Raw genomic sequence first — 21,088 nt, forward strand, 5'->3', positions numbered from 1 at the left:
TGCAGGGGACACAGGTTTGTGCCCCGGTCTGGGAAGATCCCACATGCCGCGGAGCGGCTGGGCCCAAGAGCCATGGCCGCTGAGCCTGCGCGTTCGGAGCCTGTGCTCCGCAGCGGGAGAGGCCACAACAGTGAGAGGCCTGCGTACCGCAAAAAAAAAAATAATAATAATCTAGTGTACTTTCTTCCATATTTTTCTCTATACCCACATAATTTAACAGATTTCACACACACACACACACACACACACACCAAGGCTGGAAGTTTCTTTTTATTGTGTACTTTACAAAAATGGTATCACAATATACAGTTTTCAGTATCCTCCTTTTCTCATCTACTATTATCTTGATAAATTTATTGTCAAGTACAATACTGGTTAAGTTATCTCTCCTGGTCCTGCTGCAATCACTCCCTTAAACTAGCTAACCTCCAAGAACCAGAGCTTTTGAGACAAATCCACAAAATTATTGCAAATCTTGCGGTAAATAAATCATGCTATACGATAAAGATTTGTCTATTTTTCAGGGAACATTGGAGCATGTGATCTAATTCGCATATACTTATTTACTACTGAGATAAATGTTTTTCATGGGGGGGAAAATCATAGCCTATTATGGCTATAAGAGACCCTAGAGACCATTTAGTCCAGTCTTCTTTAAAAGACAAAACACCATATACATTCCCCCAGTGGCATAACACTAACTCTTATTCTAAACAACAAAGGAAGTGGTATAAAATCACTCTATACTCATTTACTTTGGCTTAAAATTATGCACGACTCATTATTCTGAAAAATGGTAAATAGGGAAGAGTCAAGCATTTACCTTACTATTCCTATGCGAACTATACCTCAGGGTAACCAAACAGTTGGTTTGGTCCACAGAAGATTGTAAATTTGAGAGGTTTCTTGTGGCCCTTTTTAAGTGGTTCTTAACTGGTTTTAAATTTTTGGATGAATATTGTCACCCATCAGAGAAATGCAAATCAAAACCACAGTTAGATATCACTTCACACATTCTAGTGATGGCTGTAATGAAAAAAAGATAATCATAAGTGTTGGCAAGGATGTGGAGAAATCAGAACCCTCATACGCTGCTGGTGGGAATGTAAAAGGGTGAAGTGGCTATGGAAAACAGTCTGGAAGTTCCTCAAAAGGTTAAACATCGAGTTACCATAGAATCCAGGAAGAAAAGAAATGGAAAACATATGCCCTTGGTGGAAAAGAAATGAAAACACATGCCCACACAAACACTTGGACACAAAGGTTTATAGCAACATTATTCATAAAAGACAAAAAGTGGAAACAACCCAAATGTCTACCAAATTATAAAACAAATAAATACAATGTGATATCTACACAAAAGAACAGTACAAGGCAAGGCAAAGAAATACTGATACATGTTATGACATAAATGAATTCTGAAAATATTATTCTAAGTGCAAGAAGCCAGTCTTAATAGACCACAAATTATATGATTCCATTCAAATGAAACACCCAGAATAGGCAAATCTATAGAGACAAAAGTACATTAGTGGTTGCCTAGGGATGGGAGAGGGTTTAGGAGAAATGGGGAATGACTGCTAATTGGTATGGGTTTTTTTACTGGGATGATGAAAATGTTCCAAAATTGATAGTAGCAATGGCTGCACAGTTTTGTGAATATACCAAAAAACATTAAATTCTATACTTTAAATAGGTGGTTGTATGATATGTGAATCAAATCTCAACAAAGTTATTATAAAACAACAACAACAAACACATTCCTTACCTTATGTTTAAACGGTAAACACCGCTGAAGTTTAACTCTTAAGCACAGCCCTGCGGAGGAAAAAAAAAGCCCCAATTATCTCTTCTTATTGGTTCTTGAAAAAGCATACAGCTGTGTCTAGGTGTCTCTATACAAAACAGTAGCTGAAAAGAGCTTAGGCTCAATCCAATATACGCCTCCTCTGAGCCTGGCACCTTTACCTAGCAACTTTAATATTGATACATCTTACGAATTCCTCATGATAATCCAGTGAGCTAGGTATTGTCAATCCCATTCTACAAATTATGAAACCAAGGTCACAGTGTAACTTACCCAAGATCAAAGAGCTAGTAAAATGAAGAGTTGGGACTGGAACCTGAAACCACTGCAAAATGCAGGTCCTTTCTGCTGTATCAATTTGCCTTCCATCAAAGGCCAATTCACTCATTAAACTTTATTGCATACCTGCAACAGGTCAGGCCACACAAAAACTTAAAACCGGGGCTTCCCTGGTGGCACAGTGGATGAGAATCCACCTGCCGATGGAGGGGACATGGGTTCGTGCCCCGGTCCAGGAAGATCCCACATGCCGCGGAGCGGCTGGGCCCGTGAGCCATGGCCACTGAGCCTGCGTGTCCGGAGCCTGTGCTCCGCAACGGGAGAGGCCACAACAGTGAGAGGCCCGCGTACCGCAAAAAACAAAACCCAAAAAACTTAAAACCAAGTAAGAGCCACTTAAAAAGGACCACAAGCAGTCTTCCCTGGTGGCGCAGTGGTTGAGAATCTGCCTGCCGATGCAGGGGACACGGGTTCGGGCCCTGGTCTGGGAAGATCCCACATGCCGCGGAGCAACTAGGCCCATGAGCCACAGCTACTGAGCCTGCGCGTCTGGAGCCTGTGCTCCACAAGAGAGGCCGCGACAGTGAAAGGCCCGCGCACCGTGATGAAGAGTGGCCCCCGCTCGCCGCAACTAGAGAAAGCCCTCGCACAGAAACGAAGACCCAACACAGCCTAAATAAATAAATTTATTAAGAAAAAAAAAAAAAAAGGACCACAAGCAATCTCTCAAATTTGGAATCCTCTGTGCCTGCAGGGTACAAATAGAGTTGTTTCCCTAAAACAAGCTCCTCTGAAGTTCAGTTTATCACCCCAATACCAAGTCACAGTTCAATATTTTTTTTTTTCCAGTTGAGACTTCCAAGAGAAATTAAAAGTCAGCTTGGAACAGAGCCTCAGTGCCAATGTTTCACTTCTCTCCCACCATAAAATATGGCATACAATTTTAACTAAGTCTACACCTCTAGACAGAGAAGATAAACCAAGCTGCTCTTGTTATGAGGAAAAAGTGTTTCAGTAATGAGTTTTTGAAAAATAGGGTCAGAATGAATCTCTAGTTCCCTGGCTTTGCAGGTTTTTATTTAGAGCAATTTATTTCCTCTCCCAACTAATATCAATACATAAGGGCTTGTTACGTTATAAGGAACATTTTCTTAGTATTTTGGTTTGATTAAAAATAAACAACAATAACAAAACCCCAAACATAACACAGCAAAACATAATTGTTAGACTACCTCTCCTTTGGGGAAGTATGAAATTAATTTGCTTGTGGTTTTCTAAAGTACCACTAGGTTTTCTAACAGAATCATCTGAAAAATTCCAGAGAAGGAAAAAGTATTAAATGAGCTACAATGAGATTGGGCCTACCTTAGAGTCTACAATACAGTAATTCCATAATAAATATTAGGGAATTCTAAAGAAAATATATAATTTCCTTAAGAAGGGTCTCCCTTTAGAGTATCTATCTGCCTTAAAGCTTATCTGGAGGGCTGTCCTTCCTCTGCTCCCCCATTGTCTCCTTAATTTGTTTCTTGAGCATCCTCATGTGTTCTAGTCACTGTTGGTAGGTATTTTACCCATAAATAATAACTGTTTTACAATTCACAAAGCGCTTTCTTGTATATCAGTATCCTCAAGATAGGCAGTATAGCATAACTGAGACAGGTAATTTGGGTTCAAAAGTGGCTCCACTACACACTAGCTGTGTGACGCCAGGCAAGTTACTTAACCTCTGTGAACTTCAGTTTCCTTATCTGTTATACAAGTATTACAATAGTACCACTATATATAAGGTTGTTACGCACGAGGAGTAAATATAGTCATGCTTAAAACAGTAGTTGATGCATAATAAGTATCCAATAAATGTTAGCTATTACTATTTTATCATTTTCATTTTACAGCCAGGAACCAAGATGAGTGATTTGTTCCACATGACATAGCTAATATGTGGCAGAGCTGGAAGCTCAATCTAGACTCCAAATCCTATGCCCTTCATATCCTGCCATCAGCCATTCTTGTTTAAGTCAACAGAAAAGATTATCAAGTGGTTTTTCTGCCCTACCCACTCACCCGTTTTGAGTCTTCCTTGTCTTTGGAATGATATACCAGGGTAACTGAGTAGGTGACAACCTAAGCAGTCAGGGTGGAACTCTGACTCAGGTGCCTTTCTCTGCTTAGTACTACCTGCTCATAGGAAATGCCTCCTAATGCATCAGCCAGAAAGAGGACTCCCTTCATCGAGTTTTCCAGTCATGTTGCTTGAACATGATTACTATGATACACTACCATACAACCGTCTCAAAAGCCAATGGTCTTAAATGAAACCCATATCAAAAGGGCCAAAAAAGTGACAATACTCTGTCAAGAGGTGTAGAGATCTGAAATTCAACCATAAGCTAATCTTGACACCTTTACAGTTATTTTTATTTCATGTGCTCTCTCAATCTTTGTCCACGTAAACAGTTTTTTAAAATAACTGCCATCATAACGCAAATTCAATTTATCATTCAAGCTTTTTCATCCACTCTCACACAGATACTTTGATTCCCTGATTATATTCATCATTTTCAACAGAAATAAGAAATGCCATTATTTTTATATCATTTCAGTATTAATCGATACTATAGTTTCTTCCAGGATTTATTATCATAAATTTACTATATATGTTTTGTACATGCTACTATTTTCTCCTAGGGAATTATTTCCTTAATTCCTCGGTCATAGAGTATGAACTGTTTTTTTTGGCTATACCACGCGGCTTGCGGGATCTTAGTTCCCTGACCAGGGATTGAACCCATGCCCTTGGCAGTGAAAGTGCAGAGTCCTAATCACTGGACCACCTGGGAATTCCCAGTGACTTGCTAATATTTACCCAGAGACTTAAAAATATTTCTACCATATGACCCAATAATTCCACTTACAGAAATTTATCCTGAAGCAATAACTAGAGATAAATAAAAGTATTTATGTATAAAGTTGTTCAACATAGTATTATTTATAATTGTAGGAGGCTAGAAGTAGTCTAAATGGTTACAAAAATGATGACCATATAATTATATGACCATATAGTTGACCATATAATTAAACAATAATATTTAAGGAGAACTAAAAAACATTTCTCATCTACTTCATACTTTCTATTACTTAACCCTTACAAGTCAGTAGTTACCCTTACTCTCAGTATTTTACAGATAAGGAAACAGGCTCAGAAAGGTTAAGTAACTTGCCCAAGACCAAAGAGTGACAGAGCTGACAGAGCTGGAATTTTAGCCTAAAGCACACATTCTAATGACAACTTAAAAAAATTTTCTTCTTTATACTTTTGTGGAATTTCAAAATTATTGCCAACAAACATGTTACTTTTATAATTTAAGAAACACAATATAAATATTACTTTCTGAAATCTGTTTTCGATATCTGTTGATTCAGAAACTGTCCAATAACGAAAAATAAGTATGTGTTCAAGAATGCTTTTTCTAGTATTGGAATTTTATAACCACAATAGTATCTATGGATTCACAGACCGTCTAGCCCCTCAAGATGTGCCCCATATGCTGGAAGCCACTACTTGAGGGATCCCAGGTCCAACAAGTGAGAAAAGAAAGACAACTCACAACAATAGTAGAAACAACAATAAAATATTTACCTTTCCAATCCTTTTTATAAATTTGTCCATTTTTAAATAGGTAATATATTCTCAATGTTCAAAAGCTTAAAAATATAAAAAGTTATAAAGTCTCCCTGCCACCCTATCCCCATTCTGACCAGTTCCCACCATCACTAATGCCCACCCCCATCTTAGCTATTCATTTCTTATGTTTTCCTTATGGATATGCAATCAAATATAAATGTATAGTTTTGCTTTTCTTTACACAAATGTAGCACTGTCATACTTGCTTTTATTTCCAAAAAGTATGTCATAGAGATCTTTCCATATTAGTATATGGAGAGCTTCTTCATTCTTTTTTATAGCTGCATAGTATTCCATTGTTAATAAACACCATCTCTGATTATTTAATTGGTTCCCTACTGATCAAGATCTGGTTTGAAATAAACTTTCTTTACCTTCTTTTTAACAAAGTATACAAAGATATCTATTGTATATCTCACAGCTAACTAATCCAAAATATTGGGAATGCAACCTCTCAAAAAGAAAACTACCTGAAAAAATATCCTCCCACCAGGACTTCTGCCCATGCTACATAGGAGCCAAGAGAGCAGCTAAAAGGAGAAGATGGTAAGGACAGCAATGCTAGTCTGACAACACCCATTCCGATCTCCAGAACTGAGGAGAGGAGCTGGCCCACACTCAGGCTCCATTAATTGTAGAGAAGCAGCATGGTATAGCTAAAGGAAAAACACACTTAAAGTCAGGAGACCTGGAATTGAGCCTCAGCTTCATCATTTCCTGCCTACATGATGCTGAGCAAGTCCCTTAAACTCTCTGAGCCTCAGGTTCCTCATCTGTAAAATGAAGATAATATTGACCCTCTCATACGCTAATTGTTGAGAACTACAGAAAATATTCTGTAAACCATAAAGTATGATACATGATGCTAATCATTACTGCGGGTCAGTATCAGCTAGAATAATTCAGAATTAATATATAAATATCTTTATCTAAAACCTTACCAATAAGAGTCGCCAAAGAGCAATGAGGTACTGTTGGCGTGAACCTGATAATAACCAAATAGTCTTCTTCATTTATCTCCTGAACCTCCACACAACTTTCCGTTACCACTTCCAGTTCTTCTAAAGTATTGGGTTTCTCTGGGTCCCGGATAGTTCGAATCAAATCTAAAGAAACATCAGAGAAAAGGTTTTATGTTAAAACATGAATATTCTAAATACAAACAATTTTGCCAGTCCTAATCCAAACACTGACTTCTTTCTGTTTGAGCAAATACTACAGCCACTCCCCAGGTTTCTGACAGAAATTTCCACTACTAGTGTCCTTTTGAGAAAACAATTTTCTTGGATTATTACTACCTCATGTCCAGTTTCTTGGATCCAACCTTGCATAGAGAATACATGAATGGGGAAAGTGTCATAGAAGTTCAAGGGAAAAAATAACTTAGTTTGGGAGAATGCAGTATCGGGATTTATGGAAATGGAATCTGAATCAAGCCTTTAAAAATGGGTAACATTTTGGGGAATTCCCTGGCGGTCCAGTGGTTAGGACTCCACGCTTCCACTGCAGGGGCTCAGGTTTGATCCTTGATCAGGGAACTAAGATCCTGCAGGCCGCACTGTGCGGCCAAAAAAAACCCCCACAACAAACAAAAAACAAAAACAAAAAAATGGGTAACATTTCAATATTTGCCATTTAAGGTGAAGGAAAGTAAAGAACAAGTTTAGTTTGCACGGAACTCAGCATAAGGGAAGAAGTTATTAAGAGTTTAGGCCACAGCCCATTAAGGGTCTTTTAGAGTCAGCTACAGGCAATAGGACGTCCTCAAGAGGTTCTGAACTAGGGAGTGACATGGACAGCATTACACTGTCAGCTGGTAGACTCAGAACTAAAGAGCAGAGCCAGGGATACCAGCTGAAAAAGCTGGGCCTAAAACAGGGACATGACCATAGCAATAGAGAGGAGGGGAAAGACGAAGAAGTAATTTCAGAGGCAGAATCAACAGAATCTGACAACTATCTGGATGTAGAAGACAAGGAAAGGGAGAAAAGGAAGATGACTAAGATTGTAAATCTAAGCGCCTGTGAGAACAAAGACAGAATTTAAAAAAAAAGAAGAGAGAACAAAGGAGGAAATTTGGGTGGGGACTGAGATGAACAGGTTAAATCTTATATATAATCATTCTGAGGTGCTTAAGGGGCAAACCAATGAAACATTCCAGCAAACACTGAATTATGGCATAAGGTTTAAAAGAACCAAGGCTGGAGTGGCTGTTGAACTCATGGGATTCACAAAGAACAATGAGTAGAACCACAGTTTTCAACCTTGGCTGAACAATGGAATCACTAGGAATGTTTCAAAACAAAAACAAAAACTGGTGTCTGAGCCCTACCAGGGATTCTGATTTAATTCATTCACAGTATGACCTGGGCATTGAGACTTAAAAAAATTCTTCAGGCTATTCTTATGGGCAGTCCAGTTGGAGAATCACAAATGTAAAAGGAAAGAGAACCAAGTATGGATCTGTAGGAAGCACCTAATTTGGGGATCAGTAGGAGGAAGAAAAGCAAAATGCAGCATAAAAGGAAAGAGGGGATGGTTAACAACATCAAATGCTGCAGAAAAGGGCCTTCCCTTGTGGCACAGTGGTTAAGAATCCACCTGCCAATGCAGGGGACACAGGTTCGATCCCTAGTCTGGGAAGCTGCCACATGCTGTGGAACTACTAAGCCCGTGCACCACAACTACTGAGCCTGCGTACCGCAACTACTCAGCCCATGTGCCACAACTACTGAAGCCCGTGCACCTAGAGCCTATGCTCTGCAACAAGAGAAGCCACCGCAATGAGAAGCCCGCGCACCACAACGAAGAGTTGCCCCCGCTCACCACAACTAGAGAATGCCCGCGTGCAGCAACGAAGACCCAACACAGCCAAAAATAAATTTTAAAAAAAATGCTGCAGAAAAATGCAGGTTAACGAAAGCTAAAGCAGGTCTCAGAAGGTCACCTGTAAGAAAGCACTTTCGGTAGAGAGGTAAAGGCAGAGGCCAGCTTGCAAAAGGGGAAGTGAGAAGGAACTGCAAATGTAATCCTAGGGCTTTGACAGGGAAGGAGGGAAGAGCAAAAAAAGGACAGTGCATTTAGAAAAAGCTAGAACAATGACAAGGATAAGGGAAACTTGAGTATGTTTTATAGCCCAAGGGGAAGGATCAAACAGAGGAAGGAAAAGAAAAATAGAGGAAGAGCCACTGAAATTTCAAGGAGGGGAGGGGAGGAGGCTGGTAAAATAAGCAGAAAGGAATGAGACCAAAGATGTGGGAGGCTGGGTTGGCGGTGGAGAGGAAAAGATTTCCTTCTTACCCTGAGGTTGTAGAAAAAGATGGAAAAGGAGAATGATAAGAGAAATAGTGAGGTAGAAAAAAGCAGAGGGAGTTCACATGGGACAGGCTTGATGTTCTCAAGCATGAGGTTTTGTTCTATTACTCACAGCACCACTGTAATCAGAAATCCAGCTGGGAAAAACAAATCAATCAAACTCTATTTTCTCCCCAGCAACTCCTGAGCTTATCACTTGATTAGAAACAGAATTTGAAAAGGGAGGCAAGAAAAAGAGGCTTCACAAGGCTGTGAAACACGGGGCTCAGGGAAACAGGTGTTTTTGAAAAGGAATTTTTTCCCTTTCATCCTTTTCCCTGTAAGGCTCATATATACAAGCTGCATTATATTGTTTATATGTTAAATCACTCTGAAATTAAACCTCACGCCTTACTCAACTTCTCTACTTTTCTAGTGATTTGCATTTATTTCTTTAGAAAGAAAGCAATGTTGTTCTCCTCACATTGCTCCCTTGACTTAAATTCTTCTGCTGGCTCTGCACTGATATTAAATTCTTAATTTATATTTAAACCTTCAGGATCCAGTTCCAACCTGCTATGTAAAACAATTTTTGACCACACCTCCCTCCACCTTTAACCACAAACCCTACCTGTACAATGAAGATGGTTCCAGGGGTTGAATAGAGAATATAAGTGTGTGTGCGTATATGTATAATATATGTTATACATATATAACTAACTGTGTATTTTTTTTTGCACTCCAGGCTTGGGTGTGTTAAAGAACTATAAGTTCAAGGCTGGGCTCTTGAGGACCTCTGCTTACTGCTTTGTGGAGATCATTCCACTCACACTTGTCACCTGACTGGGTTTAAGTCCTGCCCCTAGTAAGAGGTAAACCAGATTAACTCCGAAGGTCTTTAACATCCCTGGCTTCTTTCTACGGGTCTATAATCCTTACCTGCATTATCTGTATTCTTGTGGTTATACTTTTACCCTAAGTCAGCAGGAATCTTTGAACGCTCGTTAGATCCAGTCGTTTTAGTTTTCAAAAACAATACTAATAAGTCCAAAAAAGGCAAGTTATAAAGCAATTATGAAGTGATGAAAAGCACACTAAGTTTCGAATCAGAAGACAAGAGCTTTGGTTTTTGCTGTTTCTTTACTGGCAGAGTGGCCTCCAGGTAGTTGTTTAACCACTCTACACCTTTATTTTCTCATCTGTACGATGAAGATGGTTCCAGGGGTTGAATAGAGAATATGTGTGTGTGCATATATATAATATACGTTATACATATATATAACTCAATGTGTGTGTATTCTTTTTTGCACACCAGGCTTGGGTGTGTTAAAGAACGATAAGTTCAAGGCCGGGCTCTTGGGGACCTCTGTCTACGGCGTCTGCAGCAGAAGAGGGTGGCTGTGACCTTGGGCCAGTCCCCAGCTCGGCAGTCACCCAGCAGTACCCTCGGCGGCGGAAGGAGGAGTGTGTGTCCAGGGGCTAGGGAGGAAGGAGGCTCAAGTAGGGCAATCAGGCCAGCTTTGCTTCCTAACCAAACACCCTGAACGCTTGCTCTGCCCATAAGTCTTGAGATAGCCACTAGAACGTGGGGGCAGACAAGGGAAATGAAGCGTTTGAGACCTCCAGGCTCGGCTTGCCCCGGGTTTAGCAAGAGCCTGGGTCCTAGAAAGACCCACATGCCCGTGTGACTTAGGACTCCGGAGAAAAAGCTTCCTACGCTCCCGGACGAGATCTGGCAAAAACCCGAGTCTCCACTCTTAACCCTCAGGTGAGGCCCTCGTTACCCCCGCCTCCACGTATACCACCAAATGCTGCCCTGGGTAAATTAATTACCATAAACTTCTAGCGCTTTCTCTTCCATGATCCGGGGCTGCCGGGCAGCTCCCCGCTCAAAGAGGCCCGACAGCCACAGGACTCTGCTCAGCGTCCAGGAGAGCAGTCCGGACACCCGCTCCATCCTTACGCTCCGCCATCCCTGGCGACTGTCCCACCCGAGCCACCGTCTCTCAGCAGCGAGCCTCGCGACTTATCAACTTCCTGGTCTTCAAACGGGCCAAGAGAAGCCTAAAGGTCCAGGGCAGAGAATAGGCGGGACCGGACGGAGTACCGCGAAGGACCTAGGTAAGGGAGCCATGAGAACTACAAGCCCCAGCATGCTTTGCTCGGTTTCGGCGGAACAAGGGAAAAAAATTCCTAGAGGCCCATGAGGCGCGTTGCGTGCTGGGTCGTATGGGCGTTTTCTTTGGAAGACGGCGAGCTGCAATATGGGATCTGTAGTCTCCAACGGTGGGCGGGGGCAGGTAACGGTCTGTTAACCGCCGTTAATTGCCTCACTCAGCGTCTGGATAAGCTAAAGATGAAACCCTGAAGAGGTAGGGGAAAGGAGATCTTGATTTCTAGTGCTGGAAGGGCGTCTGCACGGTGACGCCCTACTATTATTTCTCCGAGGGGGCCGCTTCCTGTCAAAGTTTTCTTACGTCCTAGTCAGGCCGGAAGTGAGTTTCCGTTGCGGTTAAACGGGATGTCTTTGGAGCCTAGTAAGGATAGTTAGGCGTGGCGGGAGGAGGGGTTCCTTTTTGTTTTCTCGTCTCATAGAGACTCAGGCTAGCACAGCTCCCCACTACGAGCTGAGTATTTCTGCCAATCGCCTTCAAGATAACTTAGAACGAGAGAGCTTTCCGAATGTCGAGTGTGTCCAATAGTGACATTGGAGATCGCCATCCTAAAAAGAACGTCTTAAGTCCTCCGGTTTGGTGGCAGTGATGGATGCCAGTAACAAGGTTGATGATGCTAATTTTACTTTTATCCATCCATCCCTACAGTCAAATCTCAAACGTTTATTCGATACTTAATTTGCCAGACTTGGTCTATAGACGCCAAGGATACGAAGATAGGACACGGCCCTTACCCTCAAGCAGTTCACAGACCTGTGAGGGAGCCAACCCCTGATGTTCAGGAATTTGCAGTTTCGAACAAATGAAACCTTTTGTCAAAGTTGATGACAAGTTTCGTACCATCTCTATTTTATTTTTTTATAAATTTATTAATTTTATTTGGTTTTGGCTGCATTGGGTCTTCGTTGCTGCGCAGGCTTTCTCTAATTGTGGTGAGCGGGTGCTACTCTTTGTTGCGGTACACAGGCTTCTCATCGTGGTGGCTTCTCTTCCTGCGGAGCACGGGCTCTAGGCACGCGGGCTTCAGTAGTTGTAGCATGCGGGCTGAGTAGTTGTGGCTCGTGGGCTCTAGAGCACAGGCTCAGTAGTTGTGGCGCACACACTTAGTTGCTCTGCGGCATGTGGGATCTTCCCGGACCAGGGCTCGAACCTGTGTCCCCTGCATTGGCAGGCGGATTCGTAACCACTGCGCCACCAGGGAAGCCCTCATACCATCTCTATTGAGAGGAAAGTAAGGATTATCTTGCTGAATTATCCCATGATAACATATCCCATTTATCTTTTTTTAAATAGATATTTATTGGAGTATAATTGCTTCACAATACCGTGTTAGTTTCTGTTGCACAACAAAGAGAATCAGCCATATGCATACACATGTCCCCATATCCCCTCCCTCTTGAGCCTCCTCCCTCCCATCCTCCCTATCCCACCCTTCTAGGTCATCGCAAAGCACCGAGCCGATCTCCCGGTGCTATGCTGCTGCTTCGCAGCAACCAACTGTTTAACATTTGGTAGTGTATATGTCAATGCTACTCTCACTTTGCCCCAGCTTCGCCCTCCCACCCCATGTCATCAAGTCCATTCTCGATGTCTACCTCTTTATCCCTGCCCTGCAACTAGGTTCATCAGTACCATTTTCTTTTTTTTTTTTTTAGATTCCATATATATGTGTTAGCATACGGTATTTTTTTTTCTCTTTCTGACTTACTTCACTCTTAATGACAGTCTCTAGGTCCATCCACCTCACTACAAATGACTCAGTTTCGTTCCTTTTTATGGCTGAGTAATATCCTCCCATTTATCTTTAAACTCTTGTCTAGCTGATTAGATTTTAGGCCCACCAGACAACCAGTGAATAATTTAGGTCCCAGGAAGATTTCGTTCAGAGTTTAATAATTCCCCTGCCATCTGTTCCATTCCACTTACTCCACAGCAATTGAGAGGATAATTCTAACTTCCTTGTAATCAAATTTAGGACACTGAAGTCTCACCTCCTCTTTGAGGTCTCCCGACTTCTCCAAACAGAATTGATGATCTCTTTTACTATGCTCCCATAGCACATTATAGCACTCTTCACTTACATGTCCATGTCCCTCAGGCGCCTAGGGGGCCAGAAGCGTCTTTATTTCTATATCTCAAATGCATATCAGGGTGCCAGGCACACAGTAGATGCTCAATATATATTTCTTGAATGAATTAACTAAATGTTGAAAGAATGAATAGCAAAACTTTACTGTATCTGTTCAGAGACCTCAATCAAAAATATTTATTGAGGACTTCACTGGTGGCACAGTGGTTAAGAATCCGCCTGCCAATGCAGGGGACATGGGTTTGAGCCCTGGCCCATGAATATCCCACATGCTGCGGAGGAACTAAGCCTGTGCACCACAACTACTGAGCCTGCGCTCTAGATCCCACGAGCCACAACTACTGAGACCGCATGCCACAACTACTGAAGCCCATGCACCTAGATCCCGTGTTCCTCAAGAGAAGCCACCTCAGTGAGAAGCCCACTCACCACAACAAAGGGTAGCCCCCCGTTCGCGGCAACTAGAGAAAGCCTGCGCAGAGCGACTAAGACCCAATGAAAGCAACAATTAAAAATATAAATAATTTAAAAAATATATTTATTGAAGCTCTATGTAGCCACTGTGCTTGGCATGGGTTGGTGGCACGAAGAGGTTTTCAGACTCGCTTCTTCATCTCCTTAAGAAGCCCGGTAGATAAAGCTATCTAGAGCACAAAGAGCCATTAAGAACATGCACGTCCCCGAGCGCCTCCCTTTCTGTCCTTTTGCCCTGTAGGTTAAGAGCTCAGCCTTGAGACCCAGGGTTTGGATTGGCGGGGCAGGAGCCCCGGGTCGTCCCGCCCCGCCCCCAGCGCGTAGGCCCCGCCCCGCGCGCCCCGCGGGACTGGTAACGGCCATCCCTCTTCGAGCCGCTGGAACGATTTGCTCGCGGCACTATCTCTTTATAAAGTTGTTGTTGCGGCTTCCGCCGTGGGTGGAGGAAGATGGCGTCGGGGGGTGGTGGCTGTAGCGCTTCGGAAAGACTCCCTCCGCCCTTCCCCGTCCTGGAGCCGGAGTCCGAGGGAGCAGTCGGGGGGTCAGAACCAGAGGCCGGGGACAGCGACACCGAGGGGGAGGATATTTTCACCGGCGCCGCGGAGGCCGTGAGTTCGCACCCTTCGGGGCAGGCGGGCGGGCGCCCCCAAAGGAAAGCGAGGCTAAGCGAGGGTTGGGGAGGCTGGGCAGAGTGGGCCCGGCGACACCTTACGTTGGTGACAGTAGTCGTGGCTTAGGTTCTAGATGAGCACCGAGACGTAGGGCCTGGCTTCCCCGCCCCTGGGCGGACGGTGAGGAGTGAGGGATGTGGTGGCTTCTCAGCTGAGGTCCCTGACAGCGAAGAGCCGCCGAGGCGGGCATTTGGCCCTGCCTTGCGGCCCCACGGACCCACGGGGCTGGTTTGCTGGTGGTTTCCTGCCAGGCTGATTTAATAGATCAAGGTAAGGGCGTGGGGTGCAGACTTTTCTTTACCTCGCCTTACTGTTCCAAGGATGGATAATGTTATCTGGAGTTGCCCAGGATAGTGACCTGCCCACAAATCCTTTCGTTAGCTCCATCCTTACCGGTGATTACTAAAGGTCCTTTCTGGATCTTAGTCTAGGAGAATTAACTTGACTCCTTTGATCTCTAGGAAAATCCTGCCAGATGTCGGTTGAAAAAAAGGTCCTGCCAGATAAACCACTACGTAGATCGAAAGCTTTGTCCCTGTTTTTTGTTGGCTAAGTACCTCAGTGGGAGCAAATCTGTAAATGAGAAGAGGAAATGGTGTTTCCCATAGTAATATCCGGGTTTCTTCTAAGAGTTAGGTATTGAAAAAAACTCATCTTTATATGTGGAATGTGGAAATCAATAATCAGTTCTAGAACCAATGGAGATGTTTTGGGGCTGTTTTATAAGAATACTGACTCATACCATTTGGTACACTTAGTTCCAGGTTGAAAACTTCTTCAGTGCTAGGAGTGAATTTATGTTTCTTTCTATCTTGGTTAATGCTTAGCTTCATAGTAGCTACTTAGTATATGAGTGACTAAATAAAACAGCTTTAAATTCTTTATGCAAGCATGTGTCTGAAAAAGTTTGAGGCTTCTCTCATTTAAGTCAGAAAAAGGTTAAGTTTCTTAGCAATGCCTTCTGTGATAATCATTAGATTTTTCCGTATACTGTATTTAGGAATTAAGTCCATAATCCCAGCTCAAAAAGTGTTTGCTGGTGCTTATATAACAGCTCAGACTGTCAAATGAAGTCTCTGTTATTCTGAGAAATAACTCTTGCTGCTAATTTAGCTCTGTATCCCATTTAAAACAAATCTTTTGTCTATTCCTTTAGTAATTCCCTCATAAGCTATGCAGAACAGCGACTGTTGATAACTGCTGAGATGGTAGATAGTCAGACTGAACATCTGAAAACAGAGACTCTGGCTCTGAAAGCAGTTGGTCACATTGGTAAATGATGATTTATTTTTCAAAAAGGACCCTGGAAGTATGAGTTGTTATTTTCTAAAGTTCTCTAAGTAAGTTCAAGAGGTTGTGATTTGATTGGTCTCACCAGATTACTTCCCAGAGGCATCCATACTTGTCTCCTAAGATAGTGAAAATACTTTGCCTAATTTCCATCTAAGGGGAGGAGGAGGGGGTCAGAATGAACTTGTTCTACCACAGAAAGCCAAATTATTTTTATTTAGATTTTGATCCAGGAAAATTGAGTTGCTGAGGGAACTAAAATGCCACCTGTAAGCCATTTTTTAGCAGCCTGTCCTGATGTTAATCTTCAGAAAGCCAAGACCCCAAGATTCCTCACTAGTTAGGCTGTGAATTTTTTGTTAAATAGTCAATACAAATTATATTACAATAAATGCTTTAGTTGTGAGCCAGTGTGAGAAGATGGGTTGCAGTGCTTCTGTATTTTAAGGAACAAGATTGAAGAATAAAGTAATTAAGAAAGTGGGCTTTGAAGCCTGGTTTAAATCCAGGCTCTGTTACTTGCTGGCTTAGCCTTGGGCAGAGTACTTATTTACTCTGTAGTTTCCTCACCTGTAAAATGTGAATAGTAATAGTATTTACCGCCACCATTATTGTGAGGATTAAATTAGAATACCTGTAAAACACTTAGAACAGTTGAGCATTTTGTAAACTAGAATTACTCGAAGAATCAAAAACCCCACAAAATCTAATAATGAATTAGAAAAGTTTAATTAATTAATCCTAAAAATGGTTAATATAATTTATCAAAATCAAACTGGTAATAAGATTGATTTGATTAAAAGCCATCAAAGTAGGCACTTAATGACTTCAGTAGCATCCTACTGATTTAAGTTTATCTTCATACTAGGTTTTGTTGCATGTTGGAAGCAAAGAGAGGAGCATTAAAGAATTGAGAAGCTGAGGCATATAAAGTTTAAAACTCATTTTTGGTATGCATGTAATTTCCTGGACATTGATGTAACAGCTGCTGCTGTTAATCATCCCATCTGCTCCCAAGAGGCTTTCTTAATATGGTAATAAAAATATGATTTGATTTCTAATGGAAAGAGCATCCTCTGATATGCATTTTAGGATCTACAAACCAGTTATTTGAATGGGATAGACTGGAGTTAAAAGGATTATTAAAACAAATCTGAAATCATTGCCTTAAGCCTGAAAACCAGTTTGTGGAAGGTCTGGTTCTTAAGAATACTCAAGACCTTATCTTCTTTATGCCTCTTACTTTGTGGACCTATGAATAAAAAGGTCTAGGGCTTCCCTGGTGGCCAGTGGTTGAGAGTCAGCCTGCCGATGCAGGGGACACGGGTTCGTGCCCCAGTCCGGGAAGATCCCACGTGTCACGGAGTGCCTGGGCCCGTGAGCCATGGACGCTGAGCCTGCGCGTCCAGAGCCTGTACTCCGCAACGGGAGAGGCCGCAACAGTGAGAGGCCCGCGTATCGCAGAAAAAAAAAAAGAGAGAGAAAAAAAAGGTCTAAAATTTTAAATATATTATCTGAATCTTTGATTGGACCTGAATCCAGATATGTATCTATTAGTTAAAACTTTCTTAGTTCTATGATAGGATTAATTTTTCCCTTAGTAAAAAGAGAGACTAAATTAGAGCCCCTTTTCGGTTCTTCTAATTCTTAAAATTGTTATGTTAAAAAGACTAAATAGCATACATGTTTTTACATCTCATTTGACCTCACTGGTCTTATTTGCATACTTCTAAACCGGAAAGGTAAAATTGAAGCAAGTTGTTTATCTGCCTTCCCAGAAGCTCTTATATGCTCATCTCTTTAGCAGTATGCCAGGACCACCATTAGATTTGTCCTCTGAATAAAAGAAGAGAACTGTGGTGGCCTTTCTCATGCTGAGAAAAAGGAGGGAAACATAGATTAATGATATCCTTGGTTCAGGTTTTGGCCAAATCTGGTAACTTCATTTGATGATATATTATACCAATTAGATTGTTTTTTCTTACCACTCTTATTCTTAAATTGAAACCCTCGTAATTAGAGAAATGGCTAGAAAAAAAGAATAGGATAAAGACAAAATAGCAGGGGACTTGAAAATGAAAAGTCATATATTGAAAAAATTGTCTTTGGCTAATCAAGACTTATTTACATATTTCCACTGGTGTTTAAAGAACAATATCACTAGTCTTTATTGGTAGTCAAAAGTCAAGGATAGCAATTGGCTTCTGATTGACAATGTTTTATGGACTATAGGGAATTATATAAACATCAGTTACATATTAACATTTAGACAGAAAAGGACATGGTATTTTTAGAATCCAGTCCTACATCTATGATCAATATAACATGTATCCTGAGGGGAAAACAAATCAGCTTTTTTTAAATTGTGGTATAAAACACACAACAAAATTTATCATCATAACCGTTTTAAATTGTACAGTTCAGTAGTGCTAAGTATACTCACATTTGTGTGAAACAGATCTGCATCAAATAACAACTCCCCTTATCCCCCTCCCCTGGGCCCCTGGTAGCCACCATTCTACTTTCTGTTTCTATGAATTTGACTGCTTTAGATAACCTCATAAAGTGGACTCATACAGTATTTGTCTTTTTTGTGACTGGTTTATTTCACTTAGCACAGTATCCTCAAGATTCATCCATGTTGTAGCATGTATCATAATTTCCTTCCTTTTTAAGGCTGAATAATATTCCATCAAATGTATATACCACATTTCGTTTATCCATACATCCTTCAGTGGACATGTAGGTTACTTCTGCCTTTTGGCTCTATGAGTAGTGCTGCTATGGGTATGCAAATATCTCTTTGAGACCCTGCTTTCAATTCTTTTGCAGATATACTCGGAAGTGGGATTGCTGGATCATAAGGTAGTTCTATTTTTAAGTTTTTGAGGAACCTCCATACTGTTTTCCATAGCAGTTGCACCATTTTACAATGTTATCTCAGCTCTTTTTTAAGACCAGTTTATTTCCTTTTGAGTGCTTATAGGATAACTTTTTTAGATCTGGATATAAGTTGGTAATTTCATTAAAAGCTCTAAGGAAATTGATAGTTTAACTGGCTAAGATTTTAATTCTCTGTTCTGCAAAATGCGTGGTGGCTATTCCCAAAGGTATAACATGTCCTCAGTAAGTTTCTTGATACTGTCCTTTCTCTGTTCCTAATCAGACTTCTTTTTTTTTTTAATACATTTATTTATTTATTTATTTATGGCTGTGTTGGGTCTTTCGTTACTGCGCACGGGCTTTCTCTAGTTGCGGTGAGCGGGGGCTACTCTTTGTTGCGGTGTGCAGGCTTCTCATTGCAGTGGCTTCTCTTGTTGTGGAGCACGGGCTCTAAGCGTGCAGGCTTCAGTAGTTGTGGCATGCAGGCTCAGTAGTTGTGGCTCTCAGGCTCAGTAGTTGTGGCACACGGGCTTAGCTGCTCCACAGCATGTAGGATCTTCCTGGACCAGGGCTTGAACCCGTGTCCCCTGTATTGGCAGGCAGATTCTTAATCACTGCACCACCAGGGAAGTCCCCTAATCAGACTTCTTAAAGTTAATCTATACAACAGTATTTTTTTTTTTTTTTCCTTGCGTTATGCGGGCCTCTCACTATACAACAGTATTTTTAAACAGATTTAATACTTAGTTTCTTTAGTTAATGGTATAGTCATTTACAACTAATATTAGTAAATAGTCATGGGTAACTGTCCGTCTAGTTTGTAGTATTTTCTATACGCACATTGTCTCAAACACTTGTTTTTGGAGCTAACATCATATCAGGTGGTCAGATCTGATCAAAAGATCAGAAGTTGAAATTACACATTTTTCACACAGGTCTGATACAGATGTTCTTGGAAAAGTCAGTAACTGGTGTTTTGTCTAAAGATTCATTTTAATGCTCAGCTCAAATTGTAAACTTCTAATAAGTTTAGATTTTCCTGAAGTACATAGACTCATTGGTTTCTTGATCATAGACTTGTACTAGCAGTTAACCTAGCTTTCAAGGTTATGGAGGAGAAGCTAACAAAAGTAGTTCCAAAACACTTTTGGAGAAAGGGGCATGAAAGAAGACTTAAAGATGACTAATAAGAACCCAACTTAAAATGTATTTAAAATAAGAGTTGTGGGGGCTTCCCTGTGGCACAGTGGTTAAGAATCCGCCTGCCAATGCCGGGGACATGGGTTCGAGCTCTGGTCCGGGAATATCCCACGTGCTGCGGAGCAACTAAGCCCGTGCACCACAACTACTGAGCCTGTGCTCTAGAGCCCTCGAGCCACAACTGTTGAGCCCACGTGCCACAACTACTGAAACCCGCGTGCCTAGAGCCCATGCACCGCAATGAAGAGTAGCCCCCACTCACCGCAACTAGAGAAAACCTGCACGCAGCAACAAAGACCCAACGCAGCCAAAATAAATAAAATAATAAATAAATTAAAATGAAATAAAATTAGAGTTTGGGGCTTATGAGAGAAGCAACTAACGTTGTGATCCAACTTCTAGGTTCTGTAGGGTGTTGCTGCCCCTTTACTTACTCAGATGTCAGGGTAACTCTAATGACTTGGCCACTTGGCGATTCATTTGGCTGGGAGAAGGGAGAGGAAAAATAACACTCTAATTTCTCTCCCTTGGTCCTCAAAGCTTCTCAGCACTCTTCAGTAACTGCTGTCATAAATAAATCATGAGTAGTTGATAGTTACTAGAGCAAGTAGCCATAAGTATCTCATGTCCAGGAAAAGTCTGTTGCTCAACTTTGTGTGGCGTATTCTTTTGCTTAGTCAAATGGACAGCTGGGGCTTTGTTTTGCTTTCAGAGCAGATTTGAACTGGGTTTGTTCTGCTTTTTCAATTTAGAAGCTAATGCACCATTAGTACTCTGATCCTTCTTCAGTTCCAGGCCCTTCCAAGTTATATTAGTGTGAGACCCCAAAAATTTGGTATGGAAGTTACACCAGAGGATTCAGTAGAATGTCTGTAGCTAAATTTTGGTAGATCATGGATGGCCTTTCACTTTGAGGTCTCTACTGCACTTGCTCATGGTTTTCCTTTACTAACTCAGTGGTCAGTTTAAGGCTTATTTTCCCCACCCTTCTAGCTCTCCCTTTTCCATTTTCATTAGTCCTAGAGGAACTAACTCAGAGGTTCTCTACCTTTTTTGTGTCATGGACCCATTAGCAGTCCAGGGAAGTCTGTGGACCCATTCTCAGAATAATGTTCTTAAATGTATAAAATACATAATATTACAAAGGAAACCAATTATACTGAAATGCAATTATCAAAACATTAGAATAATTTTATGTTATATGCTTTTTAAAAAAATGCTTTAAATAATATCTAGGGA

The 21,088-nt window shown here is 41.4% G+C and overlaps 2 protein-coding genes across 4 annotated transcripts in view; one reads left to right on the forward strand and one right to left on the reverse strand.

The window, feature by feature from the left end:
* Nucleotides 1–11,269, reverse strand: part of CIAO2A (cytosolic iron-sulfur assembly component 2A) — a 13,148-nt gene extending 1,879 nt beyond the window's left edge. Inside the window, exons 1-3 of one of the 2 annotated variants that reach the window (XM_007450695.1) lie at nt 10,902–11,269; nt 6,716–6,880; nt 1,769–1,818 (exon numbers count right to left, since the gene is read on the reverse strand). In XM_007450695.1, the coding sequence (XP_007450757.1) occupies nt 1,769–1,818; nt 6,716–6,880; nt 10,902–11,025 (339 nt within the window). In that variant the 5' untranslated portion in view covers nt 11,026–11,269. The remainder of the gene's footprint in view (nt 1–1,768; nt 1,819–6,715; nt 6,881–10,901) is intronic. The other variant, XM_007450696.1, reaches the window with a different exon arrangement.
* A 2,956-nt stretch (nt 11,270–14,225) lies between these two features.
* The window catches only part of SNX1 (sorting nexin 1), a 36,784-nt gene continuing 29,921 nt past the window's right edge, over nt 14,226–21,088 (forward strand). Inside the window, exon 1 of one of the 2 annotated variants that reach the window (XM_007450697.1) lies at nt 14,226–14,413. In XM_007450697.1, the coding sequence (XP_007450759.1) occupies nt 14,255–14,413 (159 nt within the window). In that variant the 5' untranslated portion in view covers nt 14,226–14,254. The remainder of the gene's footprint in view (nt 14,414–21,088) is intronic. The other variant, XM_007450698.1, reaches the window with a different exon arrangement.

The sequence above is a fragment of the Lipotes vexillifer genome, unplaced genomic scaffold (assembly GCF_000442215.2).
Source record: "Lipotes vexillifer unplaced genomic scaffold, Lipotes_vexillifer_v1.1 scaffold1019, whole genome shotgun sequence".
Lineage (NCBI taxonomy): Eukaryota > Metazoa > Chordata > Mammalia > Artiodactyla > Lipotidae > Lipotes > Lipotes vexillifer.